Source organism: Ambystoma mexicanum, chromosome 6p (genome assembly GCF_040938575.1).
Source record: "Ambystoma mexicanum isolate Mex_15411 chromosome 6p, UKY_AmexF1_1, whole genome shotgun sequence".
In the NCBI taxonomy this organism is placed as follows: Eukaryota; Metazoa; Chordata; class Amphibia; order Caudata; family Ambystomatidae; genus Ambystoma; species Ambystoma mexicanum.
Window position 1 is genome coordinate 1,460,999,575 of NC_090935.1, and position 13,544 is coordinate 1,461,013,118.

At 42.7% G+C, this 13,544-nt stretch overlaps 1 protein-coding gene across 1 annotated transcript in view; it reads right to left on the bottom strand.

Annotated features, from left to right (window-relative positions):
* LOC138510849 (vitellogenin receptor Yl-like) overlaps positions 1-13,544 on the bottom strand; it is a 909,900-nt gene that overhangs the window by 611,256 nt on the left and 285,100 nt on the right. The window contains exon 5 of the mRNA XM_069626522.1: positions 1,918-2,031. Coding sequence (XP_069482623.1) covers positions 1,918-2,031 — 114 coding nt within the window. The remainder of the gene's footprint in view (positions 1-1,917; positions 2,032-13,544) is intronic.

The window sequence follows — 13,544 nt, forward strand, 5'->3', positions numbered from 1 at the left end:
CATAGGTTACTTTGTGTGCCATCCCACATGCTGTTCATTACAAATGGCAACATTCATTTAGGTATTTTTAACGCCAACTAAGGTGGTTGGCAGAGTAGCAGCCTGCCAGGGATTGGTGGGTGTTACGAAGGAAGGAGAATATGGACTAAGGAATTGACCAAGATGATTTATCTCAGTCATCCTGCTCACCATCTACAACCAACATAACCCAAACTAGAGTGCATTGTTGATTTCAGCAAGGCGGCCAGGTGGAATGCTCAAAAGGAAACCTAAGCCATAGCTTTGAACTCATCTCCTCAAAGGCTGAGATGTGGCAAATAATGAAGCCCAAAATTACATTATGGGGATACAGGTTCTGGACTCCCTCCATCATAACTGGTCAAGATAGTCTGCGTTCTTGTGCCGGTTGATGAAAGCTAACAAAAAGATTCACCAAGCTTTGATGGAGGCCAGCTAGGTTTGTTTGCCCCCTCCTGGTGCAAGCCCTTTACTTTTCTAGTGTGGCACGCCAATCACCACACCTAGTTTCATGCCACCCCTCCAACCTCATGCAAGGAGTAGTTTGAGGTTGCAGCACAGTATATGCACTTTGGGGATGGGATGACAGATTGGGTTTTGACAGGTGGTTTGTGAAAAGCCTGGGGTTGAGAGGAAAAAAAGTACAGTATACGGTTAGTGATCATCCCTCCCGCCCTCTGCACCCATCATGAAAGTCCCACCTATCCCACTCCTCCCATCATGTACCTCAGAAGCTGGTGTTCTTTCCAAATAGGAATCCTGTATAATTATTGATTCGATTCAAGCTCTAATTGGGTTTTCCAGAATTCTCCCATTTCACCAATCGGTTTGAGATAAGGGCCCAGAATATGCATTTTACTCCCAGATATTTTGGCCATGATAAAACGGCATAACAGAAACCCTGCCCACTTTAGTTCTGTAATCACTTCAATTGCCCTCAGGCCAAGGTGATGACATCTCGCATGATATCTGTTGAGGTTCACTGAGTTAGTTGAGAAGCAACAGGCTTTATAGTAAGGAATTATCCTTGTTTTGATATTCAAGAACCAATGGTGTAACAGAACTCCACACTGCTCTTACTGTGTCCAACCCAGGAAATGTACAATCCCAGATCTGTAATAAAACAGTCCAGTAATTTAATATTTGCACTTGTTTGTTTTCAACCAGGAATTTTAGGTCCTCAAATGTGAATTGAAGGCGATATTCTAACTCCACACCTAGGCTGCTCTCTTTTCAGAGACTACTGCGTAATCCCCAAAACTACTATATGAACCCAAGTAGGTTAAGCGCAGCATGTCTAAGACCGTACACCCGGTTCAAGTCATGGTGTATGGGCAGGAAAGCTTAAGACACATGCATTAATCATCCCTACGAGTGATGAGAGAAAAATGAAATCAAGTTGCAGAGGCTGCTCACTGAGACCAAGTATCTTGTATCGTGGGAAAGGGTGCATCACATGTCGGCCAATATTACATAAGCCAACCACAAGTACGGTAGTCTCAGTGTATGTATATATATACACATACATACACACAATGAAATCTTGCGATTCGGTGTGAAAGTGATTAATGACATCAATGTAGTAGCTTTCAACTATTTATGGAAGATATTTTGGAAAAATGGTCAAGAGACAAATTACTGAGCCTCCGAACAAATAAGCTATTAAAATCACAAATCCAACGCTGAAAAGAAACAAAGTTAACAGAAAGTTTTCTATAACTGCATACAAAATGTGCAATCTACACAGACCCAACCATCTAACATGCAAGCTCGTACATTCACCCACGCACCAAGCTATTTCACCCATAAATATGTATTCTTTACATCATTCTCAACACTACTTTACAAGATGAGGAAAATTATGTATACATAAATATGCAGAACCAAAAGCTGTCTTACCACAAGTATTCAGTTCATCTGTTCCATCTTCGCAGTCCTTTTGTCCATTGCAGAGTAAGCCTTCTGGGATGCATTTTGAGACATCACACTTGTACATCCCTTCGGAACATGAATCTGACAGTTCAAGATGGAGAAAGTTGTAGTGTCAATAGTGTGCATTTCTAAATAATAAAAAAGTAATGTTTGGAAACACTAAAGTCTACAGCATACATGGTGCGGTCAAAACATTTTTGCATTGCCGAAAGACAACCTAGAAATATTTATGTTAAATTACAAGGTTGTTTTAAAGAACACTGGCACCGCAGATTTAACTTTCCCATTACTGCAAAACTAAATCAGGTGCTCCAAGCCAAAAATTGAAGAAATTATACAATGTTAACTTGTGCATAAACCCTTTAAAACTGATAATTCTCGTCAGCTTCTGGATTTTAGCAGCAGGCCCGGTCTGCACATGGCTTTAGATTTAATGGTCTTAAAATGACGGTAACATTGTAGAAATCAGGTATGTATAACCGCGATCCAATATTTACTATTAGGCTATTTTTTCTTCTGTATATTATTATACTTTTGGATTAAATGATTGCAAAATATTAAATTTGCAAGAATCAAAAAGGCAGTCTAAAAATCAAACCTGAATACTCTTTTTGGCAGGGAATGGCCAGAGCACAGGATGCTGTGACAGTACAATGTGGAGCAGCCACTGACCTTTCAATCACCAAAGAATCATTTTAAAATGCATGCGTCCTTGATGTGTCAAGAAACCTGAAAGGGACATACACCTCATCACCCATGTCCAACCTCCATTTTGCTCTAGGCACTCGTGCACACATTTTCAATAAGCACGTTTTCAAACAAGAGAAACAACGCCCATTGAAACAGACAACGATTGTCTCAGTGAGGTACTTTTAGATCTCCATCTTCAATTTGCTCAAGCTCAGAACTTCGCTGTAAGGTTGTAGTTGTGTAGGAAAGGAGCACAATGCAAAACCATCCAAAGGATTGTGATGGTGTAGGCCACGTTTCTTTAAATAAAAAGTGAAACTGGTATTAAACTAATATTAGCCCGTTTGTGTGAAAACTGGTTACAACTAATTTCAGGTGCTCCAATCAGTAAATAAAAAAATATGCCTAGACTTTCTACCATGTGCAGAACAGAAGTTACAGCCCAGGCTGGGCGAGTGATGCTAAGTGGCCTTTTCTGTGCCCGGTTAAATAGGTTAACTTATTCGAGGAGTTGCCAGACTCCAGTTCATTCAGGCTGGGGTAGGTCCTACATTCCCGGCACTTAAGTCCCATTACCTTAGTGGAACGGGGCATCACAGTGGACACACATTTTCCAACAATGATGAACGAGGATAAAGCACATCCAATGCTGAAGCAAATAAGATCAGCACTGCAGTTTATCTGGTTGGTATCCATTGGTGAAGGAAGAAAACATGTTGACCAAAAGGACAATGCAGGGTAAACGGTTGTGGTTTATTTATAATGCGCGCCGGACCCAGAGGTATCTGGGCGCATATGCTTTTCCTTAGTTACACAGTATATGTACACAGGTACAGTAAAAAATACAGTGGACAACGGTATGAAGAGACATACATGGCAATACCAGTCCGCAACGAACAATACAGGAAATATACATTCATATTTTACAGAGTACAGCAAAGTACCTGTTTCAGGTGAGTCAAATTAGGACCAGGTACCTGGTAGGTCTAGTAAGGTGCATCGTTGGCAATAATCCAATCTTTCATATTTTTCCTGAATTTAGAAACGGGCTGATCAGCTCTAAGAGTCTTGGGTAGAGTGTTCCATAGTTGGGCCGCCAAGACTGGAAAGCTGCTGCCCCCTGCTTTTGGTTTGTGTCTGGGTACTTTTAGAGATCCTGAATTGGATGCTCTCGTTAGACGAGTATGCTGGTTTTTGTGGAATTTACCCACGAGGTACTGCTGAGCCGAGTTAAAGGAATGGTTCGGTAAACATTTTTTATTGCCCCTACGGGTCGACCATGTGTTTTTAAGCCTAAGTCGCTCGATTTTAGAAACATTTCCTATGGACCTTACCAGAGTTTTCATCCATTAAATGCATGCGAAAACAGGCATCAGGGAGCTGCCATTTTGTGATAATCCTATCATTTCCCCCATCGCCCGGATGACCTTTTGCGGCACTAAATCATATCCCCCACCCCTGAGCCTGTCAGCAGACGCGTACCGCCCATTTCACAACGCCAAAGCACGTCTCGCGTCAACATTTGCTGCGCTTCAGCTAATGACGTGTCGCCATGGAAAAGGCAGGACGCCTCTTTCCTCAATAAGTATAAACAGACCGTTTCACAACACAGCAGCAGATTTTCGATTCCAATCCTCTGTTACTTTGAGTATTCTGTGACTCGTTTCTGTGCTCTGGTCAGCTACCTTCGTTGCTTGTAGCCTGTGTGAACAGATACCAGTATCACCGCTATAAATTATTTTAGTTTGTTTAACAGACAATGGCTACAATAATGCCCTACATGTACGAGCCAGAGTATACTGAGGAGGAACTACTGGAAAGGGAAACACGCGAAAACGATGGGTCTTCGGACGGCAGTTGGGAGGACGATTCAACAGCTGAAGAGCCTGAACCTAGTTGCATGGACGGTGTTTCCACCTGGTGCTCATGCAATCGGTGCGAGCTAATGCCAACCGAGGACGAGAACAACTGCTGCTGTGAAAACTCGGGATGCATGGCCTACATTTCGGAAGGCGAGCCACGTCCGCAATGCATCACCGAGCTGCCAGAGTTAGGGCAGCCTGCCTCACACGGTCCGTGTTGAGGATAATGATGGTGCTTATGCACGAACTTCGCGCAACTGTTCGTCCTCGTAATCAGAGTAACGAGTAAGTATACTCTGCTTGTCATGCCACTCCTATTTCATGGTCTACTATATCCAAAATTACATATAGTTATGCACGAAAGTCGTTCAATAGCGTGCAGTGTCTAGATAGCATTTGTCCGTGCCGAATGCCATTAGTTACAAGAATTGTCATTGACAACAAACGTTTATTAAACTTATCTTGGTCATTTAAAAACAGTTTGTTTCATTCCTTTTCACAGGTGGTACAGGCTGGTGGCCCATCGTTCCTTTACATGGTGGCTTCACGGGAGGCTTGGACACCGCGTTCGAAGAGTAATACCCGCCTGTGCCGTTCATGCCATAAGAGAAACGTTCCCGAGTGACAGCGGTCAGTACAGGGGATTTTCTCTCATTGTGCTGCAAACTGACCTGTACAATGTGTAAAGTCTTGTATTTTTGTGTCATCAAAATAAGATACAAAATAAACCACATATTTTAAACAACGGTTTCGATTTTTTAAATGAATCAAGTGTGTCTCCATTCAAGGATGGACGTCAGACATCTGTGCTCCGAATGGGTGAAGGCCAGGTCGCTGTGAAGCAGGGTGGTCACTATCTAAGCTAACATAATAGATTCTCAATAATGCATGCAGGTATTGAGGACACGTTTGTGGAGATGAACAAGCTATGTGCTTAGTTCAGGCTGGTTCACATGCAGGACAGTGATCGAAGAGGAAGAGTGATGTGTTACATTTATTAGCTGTTGCAAATACCTCTGGAGTTTTCCAGTCAGAGTGGGAACGTGGGTGGGGGCCATGTGCTGTGCGCAGTGAGGCCTGGTCACCAAGATGGATTGGAAAGGGGGTACAAAAATGGATGCCCCGTGTCCTGCTCAGTGGTCCCATCTACGCGAATGTCAACCAAAGTTATCACATCAGGGCAAGGGGCGAACCCACTACTGGAGACACTTGGTCCGAGTTTCTACTGAAAAGTAAAGGAGAGGGGCCTGATGGCCCCTCGCTCCCACACACTTTCCTGCATGCCCACCGGCCCATCCATCCCCCTCTATCAAAGGCGGTTCGCACCCGGGGATGAGCGCTGGCATGGGGGGCTGTCACGAGCACAAACTGCCAAGGTGCCAAACAGCATGTACACTTCAAAAGGTATCCCACGCCCAGGGGCCATCGCTCACATGGCTTCCTCAGACCCCGTGTCTCCAGGCAGGCCTCCCCTGAGGCAGGCCGCCCCCCTGCAAACCACAATACCACAACATACACACGTCATTCATTCACAAACACACCCCTGTTTCTAATACTTTATAAACCACTTGATATGTCTCATGAGAACATCTTTGTGCTTTGCAAGTCAACTCCTGAACCTTCTACCTGAGAAGCACTGAGATCTATGCTAATCTGCTCGTCGTCGTGCTATCTGTGACCGCTTCGAGCAAACTCGTCAGTGTGCTACCTGTGGCCATCTACCTGTTCTCCTGCAACATACTGCTCGGCCTGCTGAATCCAACTGTTTGTTGGTCAAGGTAAAGCCATGTATCCTAGTCATATTTCAGTCATTTTTACATTTCTATCTATTTGCGATTACAGTACCCAATAGAGCTATGGTCATTGGTCTCATTGCTATTGACTTGAGTTTCAATTGTTATGCTATCAATAGATTGATTTTCATGTGTCAATGGTCATCAAATTGCATCCTTCGGGGGTCCAGTCTATAATGTAAGCATGTTTCCTTTTCGTGCAAGACAGAACATCCAAGGGACGAGTCACAACATGTTTAGAGTTTAGTCACATAATTTAAAAAATGTCTGTAACTTATGCAAATACTAAGCCGCACATGATGACCTGGTATAGTTCCGGCGACCAAAACAAACCTTGCATTGAGCATGGTATGGTTCATTTACTTTATGAAATTTTTATTCATCAAGGTTTTATAATCTTGATATTTACTTTTCAGAATTTCGAACAATGCCTGCCTGTTCGATTAGCAGTTGCCCTTCGAAGACCCATGCTAAATCTGAAGGCACAACAATGCATGTATTCCCGAAAAATGTTGATCGAATAAGAGAATGGGTCAGACATTGTCGATATCCACTGGATGAGCTGGAAAGTAGAGTCCAACAAGTCTTAGACAAGAGGGGTGATCGATACCGCATCTGCAGCTGGCACTTTTCCTCAAACATGTACGCCACATCTTGGATAACAAAGAAGAATAAACGGCGAACGACACGAAAATTGCTCACAAACGCTATTCCAACTCTATTCGTCCACATTCCGCCACTGGTGAGTCAAGTGTCCGGATTTAGCTTTAGGCCTTGTGGTAGTGTGTAGGTAGCCGAATGGATTAATTGATATTTTAGGTGTTGTGTCCCTTGTAATACTCTTGATATTGATACCAGTGTATAGCTTTTTGAATAATGACATTTATCAATAAATTATTTTTCGATTTTATAACCCCCAAAGGAAATCTATTTATGGGCACAGGTAACTACTATATTGCGCATTTTCAATAGCATTATTCTCAAGTATTCTGTCGGTTTACATGGCAATTTAATATTTGCATTTCATCAAATAATTTACCTTTACAACTGCTTGACTTTCCACTGAATCTGAAGCAAGAACATTGTACATCCGTGACGTGCCCGCAGTTATCAACCACTTCTAGCGCGTATCAGGTAATCATCCTTGGCTATTCCGCTACAGACTTGTTTTAAGCATGTCAAGTAATACATTTTTTGTATTGTGTGATTATTTTACCAATTGTTTGGTTAGTGCTTTCCAATTGATATACACCTTAGTTGTCATCCCCTGGTGTTTGTTTTCAGTTATAATTAGTGTTATCCATACTAATGCAAGTACTGTCTTTCAGGAAGATGCTGAAGCGTCCACCACATTGACAACAGCCCTAGATGTTCTTCAGCAGCACGAAGTATGGATACTGACAGCCCCATCGACCGTGATCATCAGGACTGGAACACTTGTCGTTTGATTGTTCTACACCATGTTTCATTCGTGGTTAGCCATTGATATGTAGCTGTGCGGTCGACCCCCAAGTGTGTTGTGTTTTCAATATTGTAATCCTTACTAATGCAAATACTATGTTTCAGGAAGTTGTTGAAGCATCAACCCACGCACTTGATGCGGAGCCTGACATTCAAGTAATTCCAGGGGAAGCGGGACCATGCGGATACGAATCGGCGCAACAGCTTTCGGAAGTGCGCACCACATTTACAACATCCATAGATATTCTTCAGCAGCACGAGGTATTGATACTGACATCTCCATTGAGCATGATCATATAACGTGATTCCATTTGCTATACTTTCGTCCCTATTAACGCAAGTACTGTGTTTCAGGGAGACGATGGAGCTTCCACTACAATCACAAGATCACATTTAGATGATGCAGATGTAAAGAAATCGGAGAAATAAGTCGATTAAATCTGATCATATTTAAATATTCCTTGATTCTTTTAGACAATGCATTTGTGGTTATCTTTATATGTACCTGTGCTGTCGACCCCAAGTGTGTGTTATGTTTACAATATTGAAAACCATAGTAACGCAAGTACTGTGTTTCAGTGAGTTGCTGATGCCTCTTCAATACAATCATTTGTGGCAGTCCATGCAGAGCCAGAGGTATGGATACTGACAGCTCCATTGAACTAGGTCATCAGAGCTTGAATACTTGTCGTTTGATTGTTCCACACAATGTTTAAATTGTGTTTGGCTATTGAGATGTACCTGTGCGTTCGTCCTCACGTGTCTTATGCTAACAATATTTTGATACACTAATGAAAATACTATGTTTCAGGGAGTCGATGGAGCCTCATTCCGTGCCGTCTATGCGGATACAGAAAATAGTCGTTGCAGCGCAAGAGGAAGGGGAGGCATGCGGATACGAATCGGAGCAACAACATGCAGATGTTGAAGGTCGATTCAAAAAAGTTGCAAAGAAAAGAAACAAAAATAAGGTTAGTTACAAACAGTTCATAACTTTAGACTTTTTTGTGCTGGGGACTATTATGTTTTTTTTCCAGTCAATTGTACTATACTTTATCTTGTGTTTAAACTGAACATCCCTTTTCCAATCTATCCTCTAGTTACCCGTGGGTGTCCGAACTATACATACAGTTAAACGAACGAGAGATGTTGCTTGCCAGATCATTTACACTATGGAGGAACTATTAATTCAGACGCTGCGTGTTGAGACTGGAGATGCTCATGTCCAATGGCAAGAACACGAAATGAATGTGTCCGGAGAAACCAGCAAAGTTGTATTGGACCATTGCTACATTGCGACCGCACCACCATAACATGATACTGGATGTATTGAAGATACCTCTGAAGTAGTCGCAGATCAATTCACACAATCTGCACCCGCCAAACAATTGCCACCAAAAAAGCTGTCGACATTGTTGCATTCTCCCATCAATGTTGAAGTAGCAGATGTTGAAATGACAGAATGAACCAGCAGCAGCATTCACCGATGCATCAGAACTTGATAGCAGCGATATTTCTTTAAAATGTGGTGATATGTCCTCAACGTCACAGCCCGAAACAACTTTGACACCGGATGACAGTCTAATGAAAGAGGGCAAATTCATAGTATTCGACAGTTGTTTGATGATTATAAGTATGCTGAAATGTTGGCATTCCGTTAGAGGTAAAGTATGTGGGAAGCCATCGATTCATGTCACTCGTCAAAAAAAAGGCAGTAACGTCAAAATAAATGCCGCCTGTAGATTAAATCATACGTCTCATGGTCTGCACAACCGATGCTGGGGAAACTGCCAGCAGGCAATCTACTGTGCAGCTGCATCACTTTAGTGGGTCCAGTTTTAGAAAGTTAGAGTCTTTCAGTTTGTGGGACTCATTTCATTTAAAAAACGCAGTACTACAAATACCAACATGATTATCTGTTTCTGGCCATTAGTGATGCTTGGAAAATTGAACAATTGTCTCTAGCAAGTACATTTGAAGGCAAACGATTCAGGCTAGCCGGCGATGGACAGTGCGACAGCCCTGGATTTTCTGCCAAGTACTGCACCTACCACTTTCAGGACATGGATAGTAAGAAAATTGCGAGTTCGGTGGTCGTGCAGGTAACACAATGTACATCCTCCGTGGCCATGGAGAAACTAGGATTTATAAAATCAGTGGAATATCTACAATCGAGGGGAATGTACATCGACCTCAGCCACGGACAGACACGTTTCAATTGCCAAGACAATGAGAGCGCAGTTCCCACATATTAATCAATTTGACGTATGGCATCTTGCTAAATCAATCAAGAAAATCTCGGCTGCAGGGGAAAAAAAAAGGTTTGGAAAGTATTTCAGAGTGGTCACATTCTATCACCAACCATCTTTGGTGGAGCTCCAAAACGTGTGAAGGGTCAGTGGAAATACTACTTGAAAAATGGCGATCACTGATGCACTACTGTACCAACGTGCACCGCTGGTCAGAAAACCTACATTTCCACCAATGTGAACATGGCCCTTTCTCCCCAGTGGAGGAACGGAAGGAGACGTGGTTGAATCCATCTTCACCGACACACAAAGCCATTGAGCAGATTGTTTGATAACACTATCAAGAGATTTGAGGGGACTGACAGAATTTTGTCACACAGGAGGTTTAGAGGTTTTCCACAATATGTGCCTGAAGTACAGGCCAAAGCGCTTGCATTTCAGCATACAGGGCATAAGGCATAGGACTCTACTTGCCGTCTTGGCCCATAACGAGAATCTCGGCCGTGAACAATCTAGGACTACGGGTAATGTAAGGCCTTTTCAAAAAGAAGTAAGCAATGGGTGATCAAACCAGTCTATGAGGAAATGGAGTTCGACTTTGTCAAAAGCCTCATTGTTGCTGTATTAGAGAAGCACAGATATGGAATTTTGAACGTTTCTGTGCAGAGCACTGATCCATTGCCACCCAACATTGCCACTGTGCCAGGTCCACCCAAAGGAGAGCTGGTTGTGAAGTACAAATCCCGGTTTAAATAATTGTAATACGATTGTCTTTTTGTAAATAAATGTTATTGTACAGTGTACATACAAAGTACGCTAACCCTAACCGCTACCTTCACCATCCTGGGTGGCGAACAACCTGGGTGGTATCTTTGAATTCTCTATTCACCTCATATTGCTGACCTTGTCTATATGTGTATGTATATATTTTTGTTGATGTAACTAATTTTCGCAATCTCATGTAAATGCTGCGCACTGTTAACCGAGGGGAGGCTTGCGTATTGCAAATACAATAAATATCACTTTCAACTCAACTCCTCGGGTACTTTATACTTTCCCTGACCTTCCCCAAAAAATTAAAAGTCAATAGTTATGGTTCTTTGGGGCTTCAAAGCTCGGAAACGAGGACAAAATATGGGGCCTTACAACGCACCAAGCGAGCCGTTGCAGATGGAAGAGAAGCCAGTTCGCATTTGCACATTGAGGCGCACTACATAGATGGATTAGAAACTTCAAGTTCTCACAGATGGCTTTACTACGGGATGTTGCAAAGAAAGAATGTATGCTCATTTCTAGTGAAGGTCAGCGGCTTTGATTTTCAGCTCGCGCCTTGAAGAGGCCCACAACTCGCACTGGCAGTATAAGGTTCTATTGTTTTTTGACCTTGAGAGACAGGGACCATGCCGAAAGAACTTCATTTGAAGGGGGGGGTGCAATAACGTAAGAAGATTCTGAAACTAGACCGAGTTTCATGTTAGTTCAGTATACGAAAAATCGTTGTCAAGAGCACAGTGGGATTTACGGACTGCATTACGCAGACACAATGGAAATTGCAAATATAATTTAAGTAACTCTTTAGACGCTTTTATACCGGAATGAAGAATTAATGAATGGATGCATAAAAGAATGAAGAGCTAGGAAAATGTTTGTGGGATCGTCCTTGTAGCGGGCACATGGGCATGCAGGTCCACATTCCACACGCATGTAGACAAACGGTCGTTTCTCATTGTGTGCTAACCTAGATTTATTTTGTTACTTTTCGCATTGATTTTAGAGCCGAACATACTCCATTGCACTATCCTTGAAAGCAAATAGTTTCAGCCTGGCCATAATAAATAAAATGAACAACATTAATAAAGATCGGCTGGCGAGACCAATAATACATTTTAGGTTTTCAAAACAGGTATATCCTTCCCTACTGCTACTGCCACCAGTTTCAGACCCCGGCAGATGGTTTTTTTAACCGCCAGCTGCAGCTTCTTGTAAACAACTGCACCACTTTGACGATTTTATGGGACGATCGCCAAGGGCCCACATGCTGTTAAGCGGTACTAGCGGCTAGAAGCAACTTCTCAAGCTTTACGCTGGCCTAGTGCCTACTTGATGAACAGCCTTGCGTTTCACCGTGCGACCAAAGTGCTTCTTTTAAAGAAAACCAACACCCTGTGTACCATAAAGGAACAGCGCGTGACTCACGATAAACTTTTACGGATTTGCAGATAGAGATAAAAGAAAATAAATGGCATTCCGAGTTCATATGGCAATTGCTGAATATTCTATAAACATTTAATGTCAAATAAATGTACTTTACCAAATGTACCGTGTTGCTGTTTGATTTTAAAGTACAGTTTCATATTCCGAATTGTGGCGCGCTGTGTTGAGTTGATCTGTGTTGGTTTCCGGGTTCTGTGTGAAGTCGCGTAGAAGACTGGGTGCGTTTGCCTACACAGCACATAAACGTCACGGAGCGAGGCAGGGAATATGAATGTTTTGATAATGTCAGGCTCAGGGACGGGGGATATGATTTAGTGCCGCAAAAGCAGGTCAGCCAGGGCGATGCAGCAAGTGATAAGATTATCACAAAATGGCGGCGCCCTACTGCCTGTTTTCGCGTGTGTTTAATGGACGAAAACTCGGGTAAGGTCCATAGGAAAGGTTTCTAAAATCGAGCGACCTAGGCTTAAAAAACACATGGCCGACCCGTAGGGGCAATAAAAAATGTTTACCAAACCATTCCTTTAAGGTATTTATGCGTTGGGGATATAGTTTTCAGTTGGATACGTTCCTTGATAGGAGGCCAGTTGTTGCATCTAATAGAGGAGAGATGTTGTCTTTGAGGGAAGGTTAAGGCTGTTCTGAGGGCATTGTTGTGTAAGATCTGTAGTTTAATGACCTGTTTATTAGCTCCCAAATAAAGAGCATTACAATAGTCGATTTTGGAAAGTACTAGGGCTCTAGCTAGAGTAATGCAACTTTTAGTGGAGAGGAAAAGTGTACAGGAACTGATCAGCTTGCAAGTGTAAGCTGTTGGCTGTTGCGCTGACCTGTTTGCACATGTTCAAGGAGGAATCCAAGTAAAAACCCAGTGTTTTTACTTCTTTAGCGACATTGATATGTCCGTCGATGTTGAAGGAACGATATAAGTCTCCCAATTTAGTGCTACTGGTAGGGGTCGCTAGGAGGAGTAGTTCAGTTCATCATTCAAGCAGAGACCATGTGTGGCCATTCAAGCCTGAATGATGATTCTATTGGCAAGGGCTAGGTCTTTGTCATAGTCACCCGTCAGTGTTATAAGGATCTCGGTGTCATCAGCATAATTTGTGTAGGTGACACCCAGGTCATCCAAGTCGTCAAATAGTGGTTTTGTAAATGCATTGTACATAGTGGGTGGCAAATACGAGCCCTGTGGGACTCTGCATATTATAGGGTTTGGATCTGCTGCAGCCGATGTGGAGAAAACTCATGGTCCTGTTGCTTAAGAATGAGTTAATCCAGGCTGTGGCTTCTGGAGAAAAATGGGCTGCTGTAGAGATGCTTAC